The sequence below is a fragment of the Prionailurus viverrinus genome, chromosome E3, assembly GCF_022837055.1.
Source record: "Prionailurus viverrinus isolate Anna chromosome E3, UM_Priviv_1.0, whole genome shotgun sequence".
In the NCBI taxonomy this organism is placed as follows: domain Eukaryota; kingdom Metazoa; phylum Chordata; class Mammalia; order Carnivora; family Felidae; genus Prionailurus; species Prionailurus viverrinus.
Window position 1 is genome coordinate 32,938,990 of NC_062576.1, and position 25,508 is coordinate 32,964,497.

The 25,508-nt window shown below is 54.4% G+C and overlaps 2 protein-coding genes across 12 annotated transcripts in view; one reads left to right on the plus strand and one right to left on the minus strand.

The window, feature by feature from the left end:
• CLEC16A (C-type lectin domain containing 16A) overlaps positions 1-9,849 on the minus strand; it is a 203,646-nt gene extending 193,797 nt beyond the window's left edge. For all 11 annotated transcript variants that reach the window (XR_007147697.1, XR_007147698.1, XM_047837904.1 and 8 more), the window contains exon 1: positions 9,583-9,849. Coding sequence is in view for 9 of the 11 variants with exons in the window: in XM_047837904.1 (XP_047693860.1) it covers positions 9,583-9,662 (80 nt within the window). In the remaining 2 variants the exon portion in view is untranslated. The remainder of the gene's footprint in view (positions 1-9,582) is intronic.
• Positions 9,850-12,048: 2,199 nt separating this feature from the next.
• On the plus strand, positions 12,049-24,690 carry DEXI (Dexi homolog). The gene is made up of 2 exons (XM_047837542.1): positions 12,049-12,969; positions 24,026-24,690. Exon 1 carries the CDS (start codon positions 12,533-12,535, stop codon positions 12,818-12,820), a length of 288 nt encoding a protein of 95 aa, XP_047693498.1. The 5' UTR covers positions 12,049-12,532; the 3' UTR covers positions 12,821-12,969; positions 24,026-24,690.
• The last annotated feature ends 818 nt before the right edge of the window (positions 24,691-25,508 follow it).

Sequence of the window (25,508 nt, forward strand, 5' to 3'; positions counted from 1 at the left end):
AGGGTATCTTAAAGAGGTAGAACCTTGCAGATGGAACAGTCAGGATGAATCTGCTTCAGGGGACTGGGTTTTATTTATTAATATTGTTGCTGTTTGCTCTATTTTAAAGACCGTATAATCAGTTACTTAATCATTTCATTAAAGATTGCATGCAACTTTTAACACAACAACTAGAACAGCTGTCCAAAAAAAGAGATCTCCACCACCTGTGCCCAAATCTCCGGGCGAGGCTGCATATGGGCCTGGAGGCCAGCTTCCCCCTGTGCCAAGGGACCCCCATACGCTGAAGCTGATGGGGGGGGGACCCACTCTTGAATCTATGCCTCCGTTCCCTTCCAGCACATTTTCGCCAAGAAGCTCAAAGAGCGGAGTTTTTCAAATTGTGCTTCACGGGACCCCGGCATCAGAAACCCCTGTTTCAGCTGCAGATTCTAGCTCCCCACCCCAGACCCACCGAATCTGATTCTGGGGTGCAGACCCCCAAGTCTGCATTCTGAACAAGCTCCCACGAAAGTTTCAGAGTAGTTGCGTCACCCACACCACAGCCATCAGTGACATTCTGGGTACAACCCACAGTGTGCCCCCTACCATGCCAGGTGCTATTGTGGGGGGGCGGGGGAGGCAGATCCCCCCCCTCTGGTGTTTCCTTCTGCCGAGGGGATGGAATCCATTAGCCTCCCACTAACACACTCCTGGCCTGGTAGGAAGCAGCGGCCTGGGGGCCCGGGTAAGCGGCTCTGCTCTGAAAAACCACCGTAGGGAGAGGAGAGTTTAAAATCTTATGGTCAGCCCTGGCTTCTAACTCCTGACATCTCTTGGTGAAGTCTTCTGTGTTGAGAAGCAGGAGCTGGTGTGCTGAATTAAGAATATGCAGCCGGGGGCACCTGGGTGGCTCAGTGGTTAAGCGTCAGCCTTCAGCTCAGGCCATGATCTCACAGCTCATGGGTTCAAGCCCCATGTTAGGCTCTGTGCTGACAGCTCAGAGTCAGAGGATTCTGTCTCTACCGCTCTCTGCCCCTCCCCCACTCACACTGTGTGTGTCTCTCTCTCAAAAACAAGTAAACATTAGAAAAAAATTAAAATATGCAGTTGGATGAAGAGGCAGCGGCCACCCACATGGGGGTGGCAGGTAGCCCCCTTAGTACGGGAGCCCCCACCTTGGGGAAGTGAAACCCGCGGGGGGGGGGGGGGGGGTCATTTTGTTTGACGATGTAGTTTCAACACCCACGCAAAGGAAGGAGAGTCACGAGATTGATTACGTATGGATCCCAGAAGCTGGGGGCAGGGGTCATGTCATGAGCCAGAGGACCCGCTTCTCCATCCCAGGTGAGGGAGGCAGGAGGTAGAGACAGGGTAGCACCTATTACTGTGAGGCTCCTTGCCCCTCACACATTTTGTCTTAGGGTACATCTGGAACTGATTTTTTGTGGATGGTGTAAGATATTGGCCAAAATTCACTTTTTCCATATGGATATCTAGTTGAGTCAGCATCCTTTGCTAAAAAGGTCCTGCTTTCTCCCATGTACTCTAATGTCCCCTCTGTCGTTTATCAGATGACCGCACCTGCAGGGACTCTTTCTGAATGCTCTAGTTCCACTGATCTATTCACTACCTTTGTGCTGATACCATGATGTCCGATGACTGCGGCTTTGTGATAAATCTTCCTAGGTGATAATGGAAGTGCTCCCGACTTTTTTCCCTTCTTCCCCCCCCCCCCCAATATTACACTGGCTATTTTTGGCCCTTTGCATTTCCATATAAATTTGAAAATCACCTACTCAACTTTCACAAAAACACTTGCTAAGATTTCCTTTAAGATTGCCCTAAATCTATAGCTAAATATAGAGGGAACTGACATCTTTACAATAAAGTAACATCATGACATTTACATTTCTTTCAGCGTTTGCTGCAGAGAGATCTTGCCTATCTTTTGTTAAGATTTATTTGTAGGTAACTGATGTTTTTTGATGGTGTTGTAAATGGCAGTGTCTGAAACATTCATTTTCTCGATGTTGGCTGTCGGTTGTTGCAAATACCCACGACATCTCAATCTCTAAATTTCTGTGATGATTGTACCTGCACCTTGCCCATCTTTTCACTCCCACTATGGCTGTGCCATAGTTTATGTGCCTCAAGTTTAATAACTTTCTGATTTTGAGTTTAACACTCATTTGAGAAAGGCTGAACACTTCAACAACAATAACAAAGGGGATGTCAATCCTGCCACTGCCCAGACATGAGCGCTGCTGGAGTGTAATGTATTTAGTTGGGTCTCTTCCTTTGCCATGGATATTTACATGGCGGAGCTCATGCCCTATATCATTTCCATGCCCATCTTTCCCCCTTCCCCATACTTCGGGTAATAAAAGCATTTTTGTTACAACACCGGCAAGCATCTATAATGGCTACATTGTATACCGTTTAAAAAACAAGCACAGGAGTTACTCTTCTGCTGGACATTTGGATTCCTCATTGTTCAGACGATCAACAATGTTACCATGGCCGTCTTTGGGGGCAAGGCTGTGACCCTATCTGAGTTTCCAAGGGCACAAGGACAGATTTTTCTCTTACAGTGATCACTGGTACAAGGAAAACATTTTCTCTCAAACTCTGCGTGTGCACATTCTTATCATCACCATCACAAAACAGTTGCAGCCTACTTTGCTCGGCCCTCCTGACTGCTTCAGATGTAACCACTAATTAAACCCTTACAATAATCCTGCAGGACTGATGCTCTGGGAGGCCAGGGCCTGCACAGAGTCCTGATAGAGGGGACCCAGACGGCCTGACTCCAGATCCCCTGCTTAGAACCATTAGAGTATAGAAAATGCAGACAATGCAGGAAACGCTATTATTAACCAAGCATTTACATGAAGTTATGAATGCCCTACATGCAAGAAAACCGAGCTGATAAACAACAAACCAAAAAGGCATGAAAATACATATCAGATGGTAAAGTCAGTCCTCATAACTGACTCTTACTCTGTTTCTTTGGACAAGAGCCAACATCACGGAATCCCCAGCACAGGCTCTGTAGAACGGAGGCTCTCAGGATCAAAACCCTGCCCATGAGCGACCTCTACCTGGAGACCAGCTGAAGAGTCTGAAATGCCTGGCAAGTGGAAAACCACAGCCTATTGCCAGTGTGCAACCAACACACCGGAGGCTCCTCGCCAAGGACAATGGGCTGTAAACAAATTCTGCCCCACAGACCCTGCTCTCTCAAGAACCACTTATCTCACAGGTTAAACCATTACGGTCAACAACAATTATGTCCACTTCAGAGACGGACACACTAAGTTCATACAGGTTTTATGACTTGTATCAGAATATGCCTCTTAGAACGCTCCTACTGGAAGATCCTGAAACGGACCCGTAAGCTGAAGGGTAAGAGGAGTGGCAGAGGCCTAGACGAGAAGTCCACTCCCCCAAAGCCAGGCCCCAAATAACAACGTCGGGGGTCGGGGGGGGGGGGGGCGGTGGGGAGAGACAGAGGGACATCGAGCCTTTGTCTATTTGGTCTTCTCAGCACCAGCGGGGGGGGGGGGGGGGAAGACTACTGCTAACAGCACCCACCCTGCGCCTTGAAAACCACCCCTGGTCAGGGCCCGGCCTTCTGGCCAGCAGCACAAGGCCCAGCTCCTCATGGGCTGCAACCAGACCAGAGGATTGGGGAAAGGTGTTACAGGCGGTGCTTCTCCCGATGAGTCACCCCAGAAAGATGTCAAACCGGGCCAGCCAGCGAGACCGGGTCCGAGATTCGGGGAGCTGGCAACCACACGAGGGTGTAGGCAGGGCTCTCGGCCCTACACAAAGCCACAGCTCCAGCACGGGCACTGGAACCAAACTGGCCAGAGCAGGCCGGTGTGGAGAAAAGCCTGGCCAGACTTGCCTCTTACACTCACCCTGCGATAAACACTCCTTGATCACTTAGCGTGTGCCAGGCCCTGTGCCGGCATCTAACAATTCTCAGGTGGACAAGACACGCCGGTCTCTGTCCTTACGAGGCTTATGTTGAAATGGGGAGAGACAAACACATGATCACGCAAGAGCACTTCTGATGGCAAAAGGACATGCCTGAGGAACCCTGGGCAGCTTCCCGGGCATCTAACTCGCGGCCCGGATAAAGCCTGAAAAGCCCAGAGCCTCTAACAGCTGGTCTACCTCTGGTGACGGTAAGACTGTGCGTGACAGTGGGCACACTGAGCGGGACAGTGGGCACCACAAGTGACATTAGAGACGACAGTAGAGCTTCTTGCTGGCTGAAGTCACAGGGCAGCTTTTATGGAAGAACTGGTACTTCAACGATGCAGGTGGGCGTCTGGACGGGCAGGAAGGGGAGGGGAGCTCCAGGGGAGAGCAAAGATGAAGACAGGTGGGCGTGTGGGGTGTGTGGAACAGGGAGCGAGAGAGGAGGTCCGTGAAACCGCACAAGAAACACCCCCGGATTAGGGCCGGCTGCCACCCTCGCTTCCCAGGAGGCCGAGGGGACGCCCACCTCCTGCTGGGCCCTCCCCCAACCGGCTCTCCAACTCTGGCTGCACCGCGGCACTCTGGTTAATTCTTCAACGGCTGCCCACTGTTCTCAGCCTGATGTCCGAATTCCTTCACATAATTTAAGGACATGTCTCTGTGACCTCTCCCGCGTCATGAGCCTGCTGTGGGGTCCTGCACTGCCCCCTCACCCCACGTACACCACCCTTAGTGAGTAACCTGAGCCTTTCTCTCCTCCAGGCTTCTCAAACATGGTTTGGTCTGCCTAAAGTATCGTCCCTCCCACCCCGCCCCTACAGCCTGGCACACCCCTCACTCTTTACATCCCCATTTAGATGGGTGTCTGCCAGGCTCCTGGGTGGCTCAGTCGGCTGAGCCTCTGACTGGATCTTGGCTCAGGTCTTGATCTTGCAGTTTGTGGGACTGAGCCCCCTGTCGGGCTCTGTGCTGACAGCACAGAGCCTGTGTGGGATGCTCTCTCTCTGCCCCTCTCCCACTCGTGCGTGCTCTCTCTCTCTCTCTCTCTCTCTCTCTCTCTCTCTCTCATAAATATATATTTAAAAATAAATAAATAAAATTAAAAAAAACTTTTTAAAAATGGGTGTCTGCCTACCAAGGAGGCTCCTGACTCCCTAGCCTGCATTACAGGGCACTCACGCTGAACTGGATGGATGGGAACAGAGTCTAGAGCACTCCGACGGCCTGGAAGAACTCGGACCTGACACGATGGGTGCTTGGGCTCATTATGAGTGATATGGTGAATATGATATCCTAAAAGTTAATCTGACAACACTGTACCCTTAAAAATAATCAGTGCTCTCTTAGGCAAAAGTAGACTGTACCAGGAATAGGTGACCATTTGCCTGCTAGGTATACATTCCTCTTCTCTTTGGGTAACAACCCCTGATTTTCCCAGGGGGAACCTCCCCTGTCTCTCATTCTCTGTCCACTAGCTTGGGGGGGGAGCTGATGCCACCCCAGCTCCAGGCAAGGGCCAAGTACAACACCCCACGCCCCCTGACACAGTGACTAGGTCAGGGATGGGCACGAGATCCCCAGGTGATCCAACTATACTCACTTCTGGACTTCTGCTGGCAATATTTAGAAAAGATGCTCCCTTTTCCCCACGGATTGCTAGACGGCTATGATGTAAGCCTGGAGCCCGCTAACGATGGCACCAACACAGGAGATACGCAGAGACAAGAACGGGAAAGAGACAGACTCTGACAGCTTTTGTCTGAACACCTGCACTCCGCCGTGGCGTAGCTAGCGATCGGAGCCAATCCCTTCCATTTGGGGCCTAAGGCAGTTCTAGGTGGGTTTCTGTCACTGGCGACCAAGACTGTGGACCCCCACGCCAAGGTGATCAGAGTGAAGGCAACAAAATAACCTAACACCACAACAGTCCTACCAGCAGCATGCTAACTTGGCAATTCCTGCTAAAGGTGATCTCGCGGTAGCAATCCTGCAAATGCGTCAGCAAAGATTCTCCTTGCTGGTGGGCATTCGGCAGTCACTGTCACAGCCGTGCCACCAGTGTGGGCAGCACACCAACCACCCATGACATGTAGCAAATAACCTCTTACTATCTCAGTCTCCCTCAACTAAATCGCTAACTCAGGTCGGTAGACAAAGACCAGAGGCACCCAGTTTTCCGTTATTTAGCAAAAGTAAAATCCTAACAGGCAGCCTCCTTTCCAGGGTGAAAGCGGAGAACATTATGATGAATAACGTGGTTCAAAAGCAATTCTGGCTCTCTCTGTTATTAGCCTCTCAATTTTTCTTTACATCGTGAACTGTTCTTAAAAATAGTCTGTTTTGGGGCGCCTGGGTGGCGCAGTCGGTTAAGCGTCCAACTTCAGCCAGGTCACGATCTCGCGGTCCGTGAGTTCGAGCCCCGCGTCAGGCTCTGGGCTGATGGCTCAGAGCCTGGAGCCTGTTTCCGATTCTGTATCTCCCTCTCTCTCTGCCCCTCCCCCGTTCACGCTCTGTCTCTCTCTGTCCCAAAAATAAATAAACGTTGGAAAAAAAAATTAAAAAAAAAATAGTCTGTTTTGAAAAGGGGGAGGGCTCCTAGGTGCCCTGCATGTCAAAAAAAATTTTTTTTTCAATCCTAAATTCTTTTATTTACCTTAATCTTTCCACCCACACTGCCATGAATATATTAGGAACTGTCACTTGTCACTGGCAGCGTGACCAATTTGTATCAGTTGCCCAGGACTTTCCCAGTTTTAGTACTGAAAGTGCCACGTCCTGGGAAATCCCTCCATCCCAGGCACTCCGGGATGGTCACCCTTCGTGTCAGGTGAAGCTCAAGTCCTATTTTACCTCCACCCTTATTTCCTACAACCACCAGCGCCACCTTGAAACTCCACAAACCCAGGGTCCCCCTGCCCACACCCTGCGGCCCCACCTGATGGCTCCTGCTTGTCCCTGCTCTGGGGAATTTGCTCTGGTGTTGCCTCCCCCAGAAGGCTTCCAAGGGTTCCTACAGAACCCTGGACCTACAGAGATCCCGGCATCTGTCACGCTGTATAGTCTGGGTGTTATGGCTATCTCCCCCACCAGCCTGTGAACTCCCTCAGGGAATGAGCTGTTCTGTACCTAAGGCCCAAGATGTTTACTATCGGAGCCAAACGAAGAACGTCACAAGTGCTGGGGTGAGGACCAGCTGTTTACGGCACTCTTTTCCAAGTCATCTTGGGATCCTCCGAGTCCCACACCGACAGGTAAATCACCGAGTTGCTCAGACTGTAATACGGATTAAGCTCATCTGCCTGACCCAGGACAGGCAGCTTGGGTTTCCAAAAGCACCCAATGGCCTTTTAACCTAAACAGTGGGCAGTGCCCAGATACGTAAAAGGAATCTGAGAACCTTTACCATCCCCTGGCTGGCCGGAGGGTAAGTGCTCCGTTGGGCACAGAGACTGAGCCAAGTTGCGAGTCGCTTCCCAAACCGACTTGGGAGGAAGTTTCATTCAGAAAGACAGTGCAGTGGGTACAGGCATCAAGGGCAAACCCTGGCTTTGACCCGTTTCAGCTGCTGTCACCTTGGGGCAAGTGACTTAGCCTCTTTGAACCTTAGCTTCCCCTTCTATAAAACGGAAAACGGTAACAGTTCCTACACCTCAGAGACTTTCGAGGACTCAGGAATAACACACAGAAGTCCTGAGCGAGGACCTGGCAGAGAAAATGCACTCAATAATAATTCAGGTACTTGACAAGGGCTAGAGTCAGGCAGAGCTAGGGGAAAGCCTGCAGGTGCCTGGACGCTGGCGGGAGGCCCAACCTCCTTTAGATATTCATCCTTCCCTGTCTCAGACACATCCACCCACTCTCTAAATTCCTGAAATCCTTACGCCTCTCCCTCTCCAGTCCAGCTGCCCTCCCGTTTAAGATTCCTGGCTTCCCTACACACCCCTACCCTGTCTGTGCCTCTCTCCTCCCTGTGTCCGCTCTCATCACCCCCCACCAAAACCATTCCTTACCACATCCTGATCCCTGCTGCCTCCTACTCTTCAAGACTCACACACATTTATTAAACGCCTGCTCCATGCTAGAAAGGACACAGCTGAGAAGCAAAGGATCCCCGCCCCTGGCCAAATGAGAAGCCCCATCTAATTTCCCTCCCACCAATCCTTTCCCTGGGCCCCCATCTTCCTTCTGCTCCCCGCCTCCCCCCTCCATCCTTCTTCCTTCCCATTAGTAAACTTGGGAGCTCCCTCCAGAAACCAGTCTATTTCTTACCACCAAAGATTTGCCTTCTCCCAACTCAACTGCCACCCCACACACTATATTTTCCTCCCTGGAGTCATTCCCTCCGTACAACTCTCTATTTTCCATCAGCACCTCCAAAAGCCCCCCCCCCCCCGGCACACACACACACACCAAAAATTCCATGTTTGTCTACATGTTCTGCACCTGTCCCAATTCATTCATTTTTTTTTTCATTCTTTCAGTAGTCACTGAGCTCCTACTGTGTGCCAGGCACACAGCACGAGATGCTGAGAATACCGCTGTGAGCAAAAAAAGGGGTCTCTTCTCCCCTGGCAGTAACAGTTGAGGAGCAGACAGAAAAAGAGTGAAAACAAGCGGGGTAAGTGCAGATAGTGGAGCTATGCATTGAATGAAATCAAGAGAAAGATCAGATGGAAAGGAATGGAGGTGGGTAAGCACTTGAGGCAGGGTGGTCTAGGAAGGCCTTCCCTAGCTGATAGACACAGTGACCGCCATCAGCCACCTACTGTGTAACAGACACGGGATCAATGTCTCTCCACGCATGACATGATTGAATTCTTGCACAACGGTTCACCATCCCCGTTTGCAGAGGGGGCACCAGAGGCTCAAGGAGGCCAAGTAATCTGTCCAAGGTCACACAGCTATTAAGTGGTGGAATCAGGATCTGAATGCAGGTCTGATGCGCTCCTGCTTCCCAGGACCACGTCTGCCACCTGTCCTTCCCCCAGAGCTCTACTTCTGATAGTCCTCCCCGTAGTCTCCCCCAAGGGGGAAAAAAATACATATTTTCATTACTGCCGTTCATTGAGCACTCGCGCGTGCTTCCAGTTTTGCGTGCATTCTCTTATCCTCCCCTCAAAACGATAAGAAGCAGGTGCTGTCACTATACCCGTTTTACAACTGAGGAAACTGAGGCCTAAAAATTCACGCCCTTACGTTCAAACCCTGATCTGACTCCTGGGTCCAGCCCTCTGACTCCTAAGCTGTCCAGCCTAAGAAGTACCACCCTGGTCAGCTTGGTGCCCACCGCTGCCCCCGGCAACAACGAAGTCTGCATCCATAAACTGAAATCTCCTCCCCTTACTTTACAGACGGGGGTGCCGAGACTCCGAGAAGCTAAGCCCCTTGCCCAAGGTCACACAGCGAGGAGCGACGGTGTCAGGGTTCGAATCCAAGCGCCCTGACTCCAGAGCCCTCGCTCTTCACCACCATGCAGTCTTTCCCGGGCGTCTCTCTCCGCCCTCCACCTCGCTCTCACACCTCGCAGAGGCCCCGGCCCGGGGCTATGCGCCCCACTCCCACGTCCAGCCCCGCGGCCTGCCCCCCTCACCCCCCAACAAACACACTCACTTGAGGTGGTCCAAGGAGTGGATGTTGCGGGAAGACTTGCCGTGGCCCCCGCCCACCCAGCTCCGCGAGCGGCCAAACATGTCGGCGGCCCCGACCCGTTGCCCGCCTCACGGCCTCATCCCCGAGCGGCCGAGCGACCAAGCGCCCGCAGCGGCAGCACAAGCGGAGGAGGCAGCGGCGGAGGTGGTAGAGGGACCGCCAACCACCTTCCTCCCCGGCCCACAGCTCCGCACTGACATTCAGCCGGAACCGGCCGTTCGACCGCCGCGCTTTACGGCCGCCGCCACGGGGAACGCTGGGAAATGCAGTCCTCCCGCGAGGCCCCCGCCGAGAGGACTCTGCAAACGAACTACGAGGCCCGGCGTGCATCACGCACCTACGGACCTGCGGCCTTGGAGAAGAGGCGGAGCGAGAGGAGAGCCCGCAGTATCGTATGGTGGGCGGGAATGGGAAACCTGTGCGCGGAGCCTTGAGGAGGGCATCGGTGAAGTTGGGTGACTCAAAGTAACCGCAGTGTTGATAATTATTAGCTTTTACGATAGGAATAGCTATTGCACTATATATGCTATGTGCCAATGTCCTAAGCGATTTGCATGTATTGTTACTTAATTCTCAACAACCAGCCTATGACGCGGATACTGTTATCCCCATGCCGCCCCCCTCCTCCCCGGGAAATCTGAATCACAGGTTTAAGGGATTGACTTACCTACGCTCATGGCTCAAACCCTGGCACCCTTATTTAATGCCCCAATAAGCTACTAATCTGTACCAAATTGGTAATGGCCTTGATCTTAACAATTTTTTTCTTTCCCCACATGAGCAAAGAAGTGTATCTAAATTTCTGTCCTGGGGAGTGACAAGCTCCCTGGAGGCAAGACTGCCGTGGTCATTATTCATTCATTCATTTCTACACCAGACAGTTCTCTACAATCTATGGTGTCCCATTAACTGTGTTCAGACTTGGGCTAAGGACCAATGTTCTCCCCACTTCCTAGCACAAAGTTTTGCACATCATAGGTGCTCAACAAATACTGGCAGAGTGCGGCGCCTGGTGGCTCCATGGGTTGAGCATCTGACTTTTGGCTTCCCTCAGGTCATAATCTTGAGGGTGACATCCAGCTTGGGATTCTCTCTCTCTGTCTCTCTGCCCCTCGCCTGCTCGTGCTTTCTTTCTCTCCCAAAATAAACCACAACAAAAATATTGGCATAGTGAATGAATGATTGCATGAAGGTTTCACCTTCAGCAGTTGGAGAATTAATGGTTTTCTCTGTAATTCATCTGAGGGGCAAGAAAACAGCCATGGAGAAAAAGGGCAGGTATGTTCTCCAGACGCATGCGGACCTAGCATCTTCTTGGGTCCTCCCTTTTCCCTGGGCCTAGATTTCCTGATCTGTAGAAAGCGGTAACATACTACACTACCCCATCTAGCTACAATGAAGCAATGTATGTAAAGCACCCAGCTCAGCGTGGCCTGAGATGTAAAGATCTGTTGAACTGCTCTGGAAGATTGCTTTGGGCAAGATCAGTCTCCTGAAGGATATACAGGGGTTGCTCATGAGGAGGGGAAATCAGTGAGTAGCAGACTCACTTCTCTACGTACTTCTTGGACGTTTTAATGTTTAACCACGTACTGGTTTTGTTTTTGTTTTTTTTTTTAATGTTTATTTATTTATTTTGAGAAGGAGAGCAGAGAAAGAGCGAGAGAGGGGAGGAGAAAGGGAGACAGGGAATCCCAATCCAGCTCTGCATTATCAGCACAGAGTCCGATACAGGGATCTATCTCACCAACTATGAGATCATGAGCTGAAATCAAGAGTCAAGAGTCAGACGCTTAACCTACTGAGTCATCCAGGCGCCCCTAACACGGACTGTTTTTAAACATGCTTTACAAAGTAAAAACAAGAAGCACCCCCACTGCTGCAGGTCTGAGCTGCCTGGGAATGTCTTCATTCAGGTGTCCCTGAACCCTATTATGTAGACCCCCGCGATGCAGCCAGAATTTGGAGAGCTCAAGGAGCTCTTCCCCACCACGGAAAATTGCCACTTTGGGAAGTCGGAGAGTTTCACTGGTAAATTCACCGCCCCCCGTCCTGCCTCCTTTTGACAAGTAAACTGAGTCCCAAAGAGGCGTGACGCCATACCCAAGTCTAGGGGGTTGCTGAGAAGTTTGCGGTTTCCTCCAGCTTTCGTAGCCCTTAGGATACGTGCAGGTTCGAACTGTGTTCTGTCTCTTTCCCCTCCCGCTACTCCGTGGGGGATTCTCAGAGCGAATTGGATTTGAGACCTGGGCGGAGCCCGGAACCAGGAAAGCAAGTCAGAGGCCAGCACCCCGAGGGGCGGAGCGAAGCGGTACCGCCCCCGGACGTCTCGGACCAATGACCGCGGGCGTCGAGCAGGCCAATGAGCGCGGGCAGCGGGCGGCTGGCCAATGAGCGCGGGGCCGCTTGGGAGGCGGTGCTCGGAACGCGACCAGGAGGGCGACGCGGCGGCCGCAGCCATGGGTGCTGGGCCTGCGGGGCCACGGAGGGGGCGCGAGGAACTGCCGGGCGGGGCTGAAGAGACAGCCGCCGGGACTGGCCCTCGACGCTGAGCTGCGGTGGGGCCCCCGCCTGCTCTTGGAGGGCCAGTGAGCGCGAGCGGGGCGCGTCGGAGGAGCCGGGCAGCCGCCGGCCACCTCAGGGGGGCCTCCCTGGCTGCCGGGAGGATCGAGAGGGTCGTGTGGGCACATCTGGGGGTGCGTGGACCCCGCCGGGCGCTTTTCAGGGGCCAGGGAGCGTCTGCAGGGGCCGCGGCACACCGGCGGGGGCACCGCCGGGGCCCAGCGCCGCCTCGGTCGAGCCCCCGGGGCGTCCCTGCATGGCTGAGCTGCCCCCTTGCCGGCCGCCCGGGCGCCGCAGCGGCTGAGATCGCTGGGATCGCCGGGCCGCCGCCGCCCTCGCCGCCCCCTGCATGCCCGGCGCCCGGGTCGCGGCCCACCTGGACGCGCTGGGCCCCCTGGTCCCCTACGTGCCGCCGTCGCTGCTGCCCTCTATGTTCTACGTGGGCCTGTTTTTCGTCAATGTGCTGATCCTATACTACGCCTTCCTCATGGAGTACATTGTCCTCAATGTGGGCCTCGTCTTCCTGCCCGAGGACATGGACCAGGCGCTCGTGGACCTCGGCGTGCTCTCCGACCCCGGTTCGGGCCTCTACGATGCCGACTCGGAGCTCGATGTCTTCGATGGTTACTTGGAGTAGGCTTGGCTACCGTCCTCCCCTCCCCCCCAACGACCCGCAACCCTCGGCCTGGACCGGCCGCCCAAATCCTGCCGCCGCTGCTGGTTGGGGGCATCGTTTGGCCAGGGATGGGACCCCCAGGACGAGGCCCTCACTGGCCTCCAAGACCTGTAAGTGCCCTTTCTGCACCAGATGAGGATGGGTTGGGACGCTGGCGAAGAAGAGGGTGGTATCTCCACACCGGACACACACCCTTCCCCCAGGCTTGGGATTCCTCCATCCACCTCCTGGAGGTCTACTTAAGATGCCAGGAATGGCCAGACCCCTGTTAGGCCCTTAGTTGGGGCTGCAAAGCTTTCCCCGGTGAAGGTGACAGTCGTTGAGGGGAAGGGAGACTGAGCCTGAATGGTGTTGGGTTAGCCACGGTACCTACTGTCACAGCTTGTGGAAAAGCCTTTGCACCTAGATCCCTTTGAGGCAGATCTGTCAGCACCTCGCCTCTGCCTCCATCTGGCTTGATGGTGACCTTGGTTTTTCCGGAATTCCCATAGTCCCGGAAGGATAAAGACTTGGAGTGTCAGAAGAGCTAACACGCTGGGCACGACCACCTTTGTCCCCGTAGCCCTTTCGGGGACTGGGTGGGGACTTGAGAGCAAGGGCTCAGGGCCGAGGGCGTAGGAGGTGAAACCTCCTTCAGCAAAGTCTGCACTTCCTTTTGGCCTTGGGTTTGCTGCTGTTCGGGAGTCGGGTTTCAGGGTGCCGGGCAGTACCGCAGCTTGGGTCTGCCAGGGCCGCCAGTTTTGCAGGTTGCTTCTGCAGACTAGGCAAGCTGGGGCTGGCTCCGCCTACGGGGTTTGCGAGATCTCAAGGAGGAGTAGGGGCCACCGGATCTTTGCACTGAGGTGTTAAAGCCCTGCCGCTGGGCTGCCACCAGGAAGCTGCGTGTCCTGCCCCACCTTGTGTGTCGATGGGAGGAACATGAAGGAGGAGGGCTTGGCCACAGACTCCCAGCCGGGAAGAGAGGCGACTGCACAAGATGAGAGGACACACAGGCACTTTTTGGCTGAGCCCCTCCGCTGTTCAGTGCTGCAGTATCACTAAGCACAGGACCCGAGTGGCAGCGAAGGGAGGATATCGAGGTAGCAAGGGCTCCTTTGAGAAAACAGACACTAATACCACTCGCCCCACGCAAGCTAAGTTAACGCCCCTCCTCTTGTTGCCTGTCTTTGCCAAGATGACCATAGTCAGAGGGAATGCCGGATGGGGCAGGACCCACTGGTGGTAGTGCTGGGGGCTGAGGGCTCCCCTGAGGGACGGACAGTGACATTTCTTTGAGAAAAGCTTCACTTGAGCTCAGTGCGACCTTAACAAGAACCAGGTGCCAGGCAGAGTGTCAGCACTCTTGCATACCTACCCAGTCTGCCTACCTACCTGCCTGCCAGCCATCCATCAATTTACTGAATACACACTGTGCCTCGTGGGTGAACACAGTGAACAAGAGAGACTTAGCCCTGGCCCTCCTGGCACGGGGAGAGAAGACACAAGCAGATTCCCAAACAAGGTATCAGATTTTCTGGGAGCCATTAAGACATGTGGGAAGGACCTGGGCCATCCTTGTTGAGTTCAGCCCTTAGAACAAGTGCCTGGCATCTAGTAGGTACTCAGTAATTGTCTGTTGAGTGAGTAAAGCAGAATAGAGATGGGCTGCTTTAGAAAGGAGGTGTCAGAGAAGGTCTCTTCCAGGAGATGACATATTTGAGCTAGCCCTAAGTTGGTAGACAGAGCCAGACTGAAGATCTGGGGAAAACCAATCCGGGCACAGGCAATGGCTTGTGCCCAGGCAGTAGGGTAGGAGAGCTGGTTTGTGCCGCCACCAAAATGAGGCCACTGTGGCTGGAGAGCAGCCCCAGGAGAGGTCAATGGGGCAGGTGGGGGCAGACCCTACAGGACCTGGGAGGCCAGGGCCACGAGCAAGGGGAAGCCAGCAGAAGGTTTTAAGCAAGAGATGACTTCGGCAGTTGTGGGCAGAATGGGTCGTCGGCGTGAGTGTGGATCAGGGAAGCCGTTTGGGAAGTGTGTAGTTGCCCAGGCTGGAGACGGCGGGGTCTTGGCCGGGGCGAGGTTGGTGAACACGGAGAAACAGACTGAAAACACCTTGCGAAGCTAGAATCTGTGGACTGTATTCAAAACCTGTCCTGAGTATTGATCATTCACCGTGCCTGGTGCTAGGCCCTTTGCACCTGCTTCCACCAGGCCCCAGTGCTAGGCCTTGGAGAGCCTAAAATGAATCTCTGCCTCCAAGCCAAGCGCTTGACTTTGAGACAGCCTAAGTTGGTGAAGAATGTCTCATTTTATCTCTTCACCACATCAACAGAAACACTTCCCCTTCCAAATGAAAACATTGGCATGCTCTGAACCCAAAACTTAAGCCCAAATGCTTCGTCAAACTTCGCAGCAAAGGCTGTTTGAGCAGAAGCACCAGGAAGCATGTCTCAGGGACACCCTTGCAAAGCTGTCAGAGTGGCGGGGCCCAAGCTGGGAAGCAGGAAGGCCTGGGGCTGGGGGGCAATACTCGAGCCCCATGGAGCGGGGAAGTCACGCACAGCGGTCCTTCTTCCCCAATCCCGAATCCAGGCCTAGGCGGCCTTGGCCCCGGGACCGGGGAAGCCCAGACCTGGGTAGGGGAGGGTGGCCAGTAACAGGAAAAGCCTCTGGGAGAGATCTAAAAATGGTCCTACTGCACCGCATCTGTGGGCCCCTTTCTGTAAGCAGAGGAACATCAGTAGTCAGATCTCTTTCCTTCTGGCTCGTTCTCACGCGGACACATTCTCAATGTTATGCACGACAAGGTCACAGAAGCACTGACGGGGGTGGAGGGCTGGCCAGGCAGCAGGGACTGGGGAGGATCTCAGGGTGCACTCACTTTCTCTCCTCTTTTTCCTCTTATGTGTGTATGAACATGATACCGTTCATCAAACATTTGTTTGAAGGAGACAGTATTAGGGTTGTGATTAGGAGCACGTACCTGGTTCAAATCCCAGTCCGGGCTGTGACCTTGGGCATGTCACGTATATCTCTGTGGGTCGGTTTTCTCTTCTAAGGAGCGGGGGAAATGAAATCTATCTCACTGTGAGGATTAAATGGGATAGATGTAAAGCTCCTAGGCCCTCCTGTGTCCAGTCAGTGATCATATTCATGTTAACCACTGTTAGCATTAACAGATGTAATGGAAAGTGTGTATGCTCAGGCTTTGGCAAATGTATAAACCTGCCTGTGCACTCCTACATGAATATTCACATCCCCCAGTGAGCCACGGAGGACTGCTTCCCTGAGTGCTGGGTGGGTTCGGGTCTGGGCTCCTAAAAGAGAATTCCCCCACTGTCTTCCCAGCCCGGGACCCTCAGGAGACCTTTCCCACTGCCTGTGGTCTCCCAGGGCCACCAGATCTGGGCCCCGTAGAGTCGAGGCTGCACTTTTCCTAGAGTGTTAATCATTGCCCAGGAGCAGGAAGTGGGGAATCAGGAGCTCCCTCCTTCCCAGGAGAAAGGCCCCTGCGGCTGGCCTGGGAGCCTTCGGAGAGTCCTCACATGCCAGCGTTTCCGATGCAGAGGCAGGGCAGCTGGATTGATTCATCCCTGTTCTGGCACGGAGGGAGGGCTGTGGGAGAGAGCCTCTCCGCACCGGAAACGGAGAGCCTACAGGATGTTGCTGTCAGTCACTGGGGCCTGGTGTAGCTCAGATTCGGAGCCCGAGTAACCAGACCGTCGGGCTACCTATTATAGGGGCTCCTGGCTTCCGGGTCCTGACCGGGTGCCACGGCTGCTCCTTCTGATCTACCCGCCCTGGTCCCCTCCGTGCTAGTCAGCAGCCTGTGCCATGAGCAGAACACCCAGGCTGGTGTGTCAGTGCCCTGCTCAGAAACCCAGAATTTCTGCGGGGATGTGGACAATAGATTCAGGTCACGGGAGATCCCTCAGGCAGCTGGTGGAGCTCATGGGTGGTGGGGGGGGGGAGAGGGGGAGGAGAAGTGTCACGGCAGAGGAGGGAAACCAGATAGCTGTGGTCCAGGCAAGAGACAGGTGCTGATGGCAAGGGGAGGCAGGTGCACCCCTGGCCTGGCCGACTTTCCACTCTGTCCTACCGCTAGGTTCACCTGGAAGACCGCTGGCCGTGGGACGCATGGGTGCCGGCTGCCCCTCTGGGCGGAGAAGGCCCCATTAGGGAGGGGTGAGGAGCCAAGGAAGCAAAGCTGAGGAAGACAGCTGAGCTCCCCAACCCAGTGCTGGGTTTGCAGGGGCTCGCGGGGGTGGGGTTGGGGGGCTCCCAAATCCCGACCCTGGAATAGCGCTCGCAAGTCTCCCAGGCCTGCTGCACAGACGCTGTCACTCCTTTTTGCTGAGTTTTTTAAACCAAACTTTACCTTGAAGTAATTTCCCAATTAGGCAGAAGTTTCAAGAAGAGTGCAGAGAACTCCCCTGTAGTCCCCACCCAAAGTCACCAGTTGCACTGATTGACATGTTGCCACATTTGCTCCCGAACGCAACACGTGCTTGCCCTGCGCGCGTGTGTGTGTGTGTGTGTGTGTGCACATACGTGTATGTGTGCAGTTACTCACCTGAGCCGTTTGAAAACGGATTGCAGACCTCATGTTCCTTTACCCCTAAATGTTTCGCTGGCTGTGTGCTTAGCTCAAGGACATTCACTGCCATGACCACAGTCACAGTTGTCAACATCGGCAAATTTAACACCGTTGCGAGCCTATGAACCAGATTCAGTCTGTGACTTTATTCGGATCTCACCAATTGGCCCAATAGTGGCCCTTTCACAATAGAAAGGCAGAGTTGAGGTCCCAGATCTCATCCCAGATCACCCTTGGCCTTAATTGTTATGTCTTTCGAGTCCTCCTCGATCCCGACCAGCCCCTCATTCTGTGTTAATCTTTCATGACATTGACATTTTGGAGGAGCACAAGTCTCAATTTGGGTTTATCTGATGTTTACTTTTGCGATTAGGTTCAGATGATGCACTTTTGGCAGGAACCCCGTGGAGAAGTGAGTGAGTGCCCTTCTGAGTGTATGGTTATCAGGAGACACATGACGTCTGTCCCACTACTGGTGATGTTAACTTTGATCTCTGGCCTAAGGTGATGTCTACTGGGTCTCTCCACTGTAAAGTTCCTGTTTTTCCCTTTATCACCTGCCGTTGTGATCAAACTAGTTTTAGTATTTCATCTTTCAAAAATCTTTTTTATGTGAATTTACTTTTTTATGTTTATTTATTTTTGAGAGAGAGAGACAGAGAGACAGAGCATGAGCAGGGGAAGGGCAGAGAGAGAGAGGGAGACACAGAATCGGAAGCAGGCTCCAGGCTCTGAGCTGTCCGCACAGGGCGCCACATGGGGCTCAAACCCATGGACCGTGAAATCATGACCTGAGCTGAAGTCGGACGCTCAACCAACTGAGTCACCCAGGCACCCCTATTTAAATTTATTTTTAATGTTTATTTATTTGTGAGAGTGAGAGAGACAGTGTGAGCGGGGGAGGAGCAGAGAGAGAGGGAGACACAGAATCCGAAGCAGGCCCCAGGCACTGAGCTGTCAGCACAGAGCCCAACACAGGGCTCGAACCTGCGAGCCATGAGATCATGACCTGAGCTGAAGTCAGAAGCCCACCTGACTGAGCCACCCAGGCGCCCCTATGTAAATTTATTTTTAAAGGGATGTTTATTTATATCGGTGAACACAGAAAACCAACATTACTAGGCATGGATGAAAAAGTGAGTGCCAAAGTCATTAACCTCTGGCCGCACACCGAAGCCAGCTAAAGGCCTGGGGCCTCTGGGCTGCTCTTTGTTATGGGAGACCAGCCACTGTCCGGTAAGCTAGGGTAGGGGTCGCACCTGCGGAAAGGCTCATGCACATTAGATGAGAGCGTGAAGGGGCGTGTAGTCAGATCCTGAATGACGCTGACAGTGTTGATGGTGTGTCAGACCCACAGGGGACTCGGCCCGGGGCCTTCCCCTTTCCTCCAGTCCTGTCTCCTCTTGGGGGCCAATTACCAAGGAAGATGTGTCTGTTTGGGTGGCCTTTGAAGCAGCCCTGGGTCAGGCACCCTTTGAGTCGAGGCGGCGATGCTGGTGCCCTCACAGCTGTCATCCCAAGCCTGGGAGTGGCTGGGAGCCACTTCCGACTTCCGGTTCCAATCACCACCCCACCGAGGGGAAGGCTTCATTCCTGGGATTCCTTCCTGGCCTTGGCTGGGTGATTAAAAATAGCTGCCTCTCTCACATCTAGCTTCCCCTAAGCATCACCCATGAAGCAGGCAGGGCTGGGCTCATTAGCTCCACTATACAGGGAGGGAAACTGAGGCTTGGGTATGGTCAGTGACTCAGCCCAGATACCCAGCTATGAGGTGGCCAGTTGGGCCTCCTAGCCTCGCTCCCAGTGCCTCCTTGACGTTCTCTGTCACTCTTGGGCACCTGCTGCTTTTCCCTTAGACCAGAGAAACCAGGCTGAGGCTGCTTCACAAGCCGGGGGTATCTGGCTAGCACTAACCGTTGCATTTTCATAGTATTTTTTTTTTTAGCGTTGCCTTTGGTGTGTGACGAATGATACTGTTTTTTATTCATGAGAGTGACATAAAGGTTCCTTTAAAAAAAATTTTTTTTAAAAAGTGCATTCATTTAAAATACCAAATAAATAATACTCCAGGCAGTTCTTAGGCAAGACTCGAGGGCAAAAGTTGCCATGTCTTAGGACCAACCAACTGGAGACACATTTTGGACCAAGAATCATCACAAAACTGACAACTGATGAGTGTCAGCATCTGGCACGTGAACCAGACCTGGGTTCGAGAAACCGACCCTTGCTTCTCCAGAACGCTGGCTTCCCTGGGGGACACGGACCCAGGCGGCTTCTCCTTTCTGAGCCCCTTCCGGCCGTGAACTCTTGGACCAGACAAGGCAGAGGTCGTTCTGCGGCACAGCCCGTCACTGAGGCCACAGCGGAGACGCAGGGCGTTTTGGTTCTGGGTGACGTCTGTCTGTAGCTGCTTTAATTGGTTGGTTGGTGAGCAGTGGGTTTCCAGCAGGCGAGGTCCTTGGAGCACGACAGGGCTACTGTTTTCAGAAGGCCCCCAGCACGGAAGAGGTGCCCTGCCTGGTGTGTTTTCTGGCTGGGAAGTAATGGAAGGAGGGGAGGGGCCGCTACTTACCAATGCCTGGTGTATCGTAGGCATTCCACCAATGTGATTTCAGAGCCTCACCACAAACATTCCAGGGAGGTAGGCACTGTCCTCTGGTTTCAGATGAATAAACAGGCCCCGAGAAATTAAGTTAATTTGCCTGAGGTCACACGGCTAGGAGGGGGCAGAGCCTGAATCCCCACAGATGGGCCTTGCCCTGACTGCCCCTGAGGAAGCCCGCAGGATGGCTGAATCGAGAAGAGAAATCTCCTTTCAGCACGTCCAGGGCATCGCCCCACCAGCGCCCTCAAGACACAAGGGCCATTTTCTCACTTAAGCCAAATGCCAAACCAGGCGGCTTCTCCACCGAGGTATTGAGCTGACACATTGTTCTTAAAATGGCTCAAGTGCCCAGCTGTCATTCTTAATGACAGAAATGAGTCAGCTGGCCACTCCCTCTGTCCGGATCCGGGGAGTAGCACGGAATGAAAGGTTACAGCTTCAGAAAGAAAGAAAGAAAAAAAAAAAGCAGCCATTGGCCAACGAACGGTCTGCTCTGCACTAAAGATACTAGAATGTTGGAGAACGCCCTGCCTTGGATTCTGCAAGCCGAGGCTCCAGGATGCTTTCAGCCTGAGGCTTTGGGTGCCCTGGAAGAAGGCGATGAATGAACCTCAGATCAGACTGCGGAGGGGAGGTTCAAGTCCTGGCTCTGCCCTCTGCGAGCTGTGTGGCCTTGAACAAATTGCTGAACCCTCTCTGAGCCCCATCTGAAATTCCGGATGATGAGCCTGCTTGGCCCCATCTCCTGAGGTGCTTCTGAGGCGTAAATGAGCTAGGACCTGCGTTAAAGCGCATAGCACGAGGGAGAGTTACCACCTGTCGTTGACATGCTCAAGATTCTCGTTGAGGGGCTTGCTGTGAGGCCAGACTTGCAAGTTAAGGAACCAGGGGATCTTTAGCAGCCACGGCAGATGGCAGAGATGAGTGGTCTCAGGACACCCTCCGGAGGACACACAGACCTGGGCTGTCCTCAACTTGCTGTGTGACTTAGGGCAGGTCACTGCCCTCTCTGGGCCCTTTGTGGAATGAGTGGGAGCCGACTGATCAGGGTCTCTCACACCCCATGTGACACCACCAACAATCGCTGCTGTAACGTCTGAACTGTTATTTGTGTCACTGTTTTCTTTAAACGAGCTCTTTTTAAAGTGAAGTGATGTCCTGGAAAGACCGGACCCGTATATTCCGATCAGAAGTGAAACCCAGCAACATTTGCCATAAATAGGTGACCCTGCAGGTAGCACAGTGAAAACAGAGCCGTAGTGAATACAGCTGGAGCCGGTGCCTGCGGAGCCCCGGGCCTGTTCAGATGGGAGATTAGCCCGTGTGAGAGACACAGGCCAGCCAGACCGCCGCTTGCCTGGACTCCCTGCTGCTGGTAGTCACCAGGATTGGGAGAGGAGTGAGTCCCTGTCCTGGGGGGTGACTGTGTGCTCTGACATCCTGTCCACACAAGTCTGAAATGGGCTTAAGTATGATCCCTGGTGTTGGAGGGCTCTGGAGTGAGCCCTGCTCTCAGGAGCACCCCGGCAGGGAACCCCAGAGGTCCCTCGGAGGGAGGAGAAGCCAGGGACACCTTGCTAGATGGCTGAGCTCCCCAGTGCTCTGGCCACACCCCTGGCTTCCCCTCTCCATGCCAGGTCCAGTGGGGAGGGGGGGTGGGGCCCCAGGACGTGAGGACTTGGCCTGTGCCATCAGTGGGAGCCAGGGAAGGTCTCAGAGCAGTGGAAGGATGTGTTCCCAGCTGGCCTCTAGAATCTGGCAGAGAACACGAGAAACTTTGCAGATTTGGCCCCTCCTCCTCCTCCTCCACCAAGGCCTGCCTTCTTGCTCCCTTCCCCCACCGCATAGGAAAGTGGGGGGAGCACGGGTCTAGGACCTGCTCTCATCGCCAGCCCGCCCACCCCCCACCTGGCGTGTTCTTCATGCATGGCCTCACCCAGACTCGGCTCCATCTGTCCCTGTGCTCTGTCCTGTCTTTGACCTTCGGCTGCAATTGCTCACAAGATTGTGTCTCAAAGGCATGACTGCATTTATCACGGGGTCCCCAGCCCCCAGCTCAGGTCCTGGCACACAGGATGTGTGAAATTAGGTGGGGTTGAAAATCTCCAGGGGCACGAAGCCCTGGGGAACTGAGCATCCCAGACAAGTTACTGTCTCTGAACCTCAGTGTCTTCATCTGTAAAATGGAATCGTAACAGTGTGTCTAACAACCCCGGGAGTTGTTAGAGCTGAATGAAATGACTTAGTGCCATGGGCCATCTTGGGCATGCTGTCCCAGGAGTGGACCCTGGGACAAAGATTCAAGGGCAAGTCGCTTATTTGGGAGGTGATCCTGGGAACTACTGGTAGGGAGTGAGTCGGTGAGTCGGGAAAGGGTTGTGTCATCCAGTAGGTCACCACTGCAGGCCTGGGCTCAGTCCTGCTCAGGGACTCTGGGGGCCAATGTAGAGACAAATATGGCTCAGTCGCCTCAGCTGTGGAGTGCAGGAGCTGGGGTATTGATTCACCACCTTCCTGGCCATCACTGGTTGGAAGGCAGCTGTGGGGGGACCTTGGCTTTGCCTGCGGGACACCAGGCAGCCCTCGGGCAAAGAGGCAGGTCAGCATGCCCTGGAGGGGTGAGTGGAGGGAACAAGCGAGGTACCCGCAGCCTCTGCCCTGGGCTCGTGGCACTTAGGTGGCTGCTACCTCCTGAGCTTTTACTGATTGTGATTGTTGTTGTTACATCCAGTGCCAGCTCCGCCTGTCACAGGTGTGTGACTTAGGCAGGTCACTTGGCTTCTCTGAACCTTGGGGAGATGCATGGTTCTCAGTGGAGGTGGTTCTGCTCCCCCCAGTGACCCTTGGGAACGGGACAAGGGTACATTTTTAGTTGTCGCAGTGCCCGGGGGTGCTACTGGCATTTAGTGGTCAGGGACCCGGGGGGGGGGGGGGTGTTGACAACCGTCCTGCAGGGCCCAGAACGCCCCCCTCCACCTCAGAGAATTGTTACACCTCACATGTCGGTGAACCACAGTCCGTGTCACGTGTTTCGCATACAAGGTCTATCGGATGCGTGACAGCATTTGCAGAAGCGAGCCGGCAGAGATGAGGCACAGAACTGGGGCAGGGAGGGCAGGTTGGGGAATGGAAGACGCCGCAGAGAGCGCCGCCACCCCCGCCGGACGCAGAAAGCGGAGGCTACGGGAAACGGGGAGCCGCCGAAGGGCCTGGCCCGCGAGGATGATGCCATGTCCTCGGAGGACGAGCCCGGTGGGGCGCTGCGGAGTAGCTTGGCGATGGCCGGGGCCTTCCCGTAGCCTGCGTCGCATTTTCCAGGCGGGGCGGGAGGCGGGGCCAAGCCCCGCCACGACCCGAGCTTGCTCTGCTGCCCTGGGGCTCAAGTGGGCCAGCAGGCTCTGGGTGACCCCTGAGCAGGCTGCCCTCCTTCTTCGGGTCCCAATCCCCCTCGTCCGGGTGGACAGTCCTTCCTCTCCAAAGGGAAACTGCCCTGGTTCTCCAGTCCAGGCTCCTTAGAAATCAGGCGAACTTATTGTTACAAAGTTATCGTAATGGGGAGGCGGGGGGGGGGGGGGGGGGGGGGGGGGGGCGGTGGCCTCAGTCGGTTAAGCGGCCGACGTCGGCTCAGGTCATGATCTCACGGTTTGTGGGTTTGAGACCCGCTTCGGGCTCTGTGCTGACAGCTCGGAGCCTGCTTCTTATTCTGTGTCTCCCCGTCTCTCTGCCTCTCCCCCACTCACGCTCTGTCTCTCTCGAAAGTAAATAAACTAGAAAAAAAAAAAGTTATTAGTAAAAGTTGTAGGAAAACACCCCCAGCCCGAGTCTGGAGCTTCTGATGGTTTCTGAATGCAAGAGATGGGGGAAGGCCTCCCTGCCCCTCCTTTGGCCTCCCGGGGCCTGGAGGTTGGACCCAGATGCACCACCAAATGGGTGGCGGGGCCGTGCTTCTGTGCCAGTAACACCCCTTTTCCCTTCTCGTTAGGCCTGCGTCCCCCGAGAGCTCCGTGCCAACAGAGAGGTTTCTGTCCGGACCCAGGAGGGTGGGGCAGAGAGATGGAGACTGAGAGCCGAGGCCCGGAAGGCCTGTACCCCTGTCCCCGGGGAAAGGCAGGGGCATCCGAAGACCTCCCCCACCCTCAGCGTCGCACAAATGGCCTTGCCTTGGCTTCTGACCTTCGCGTTGGCGATGGATGTTTACAGGAACCCAGCCAGAGTCTGCCTCCCCGCTCTTCACCCCCGACCGCTCCTGCTTCTCCACACTTCATCTTCCGAGAGTTTGCTTCAAACTGCGGACCCACTGCGGAAGCCACTCCCAGCTCCGTTGGAGGCCAGCGGAGTCCAAAGCTTGGCCAGGTTTGGCCCCGAGGCTGGTCTTAGATGCAGCGACTATTTCAGGGAGTAAGTCAGAAGGAAAAGAAGCCAAGGATCGTGTCGGGGGCGAGGGTCGGGCTTGACTTATTCGTTTCCAGTTGCTCGTTCTGCATCAAGTTGCCAGGACTGATCCGTCATGCGGGGGGGTGCCTCGCTGCTCCGCTGGCCAGAAATGTTTTTGCAAATGTGAGCGGTATGAATACTTGATGTCGATAAGCCTGTAAAAGCAATACTTAGGAGGCTGACTTCTTTCAATTAAAAAATGTATGCAACCAACTCCAGCCTGTGGGGGCCCTGCCTATTTTCGGGTTTTTTTCTTTGAGATTCGGGAAAGCAGCCCTGATGCAGGACCCCGTGCTTGACAAAGGGGCAGAAGAGGCCAGGCTTCTCCAGCTTGGGGCCAAGCTGGGCTGGCGTGGGAGTCCAGGCAGAGAGGCGGGGCCCAGCCTGCGGGGCGTGGTGGCCCGGATCCCAGAGACGCACCCAGAGACTTGGTGCTAGGGATGATGGACCGAGCGAGCGCGGGGAGGGAAGGAGACACCATCACGTGCACACCGTGTGAAGCAAGGTACAAGGATTGGTGCGTTGGGTGGGTGGGGACACAGGTGAGGGGGGGTCAGGCCGCCCGCAGATCTTCAGGGAAAAGGCAGCTACAGCGCCCCCTGTCTCCCTGTGCTGAGAAAGGGCGCCAGGGAAGGCGACCAGGACATATTTGAGAGACCCAAGGAGAGACGTGAGCCTGCGAAGGGAGATGCTTTCATGGGGCGAGAGACCGGAGGGGAAAGCTCAGGATTTGTTTAAAAGATGCAGTAGACGTGGAATCAGGCCATCAACACACAGCATGACTCCAGACAGATGCCCCGGCCCCTTCTCCCACCCAGCGAGTGGCGGTCTGGGAGCGATTCCAGCATGCTGTGCCCATGCCTGTGGACACCCACTCCCCCAAGGAAAGCGGAAGGCAGGTTTGCCTCCTGACTCCCTCCTCTACAGGGGTGTGGCCTTAGGCAAGCCGCTTCTGAGAAATGGGGACAGTAATTTACGTACCTCATAACGTGACTTGGTGCTGATTACCAAGGTCCCCACTGGGCTCACAT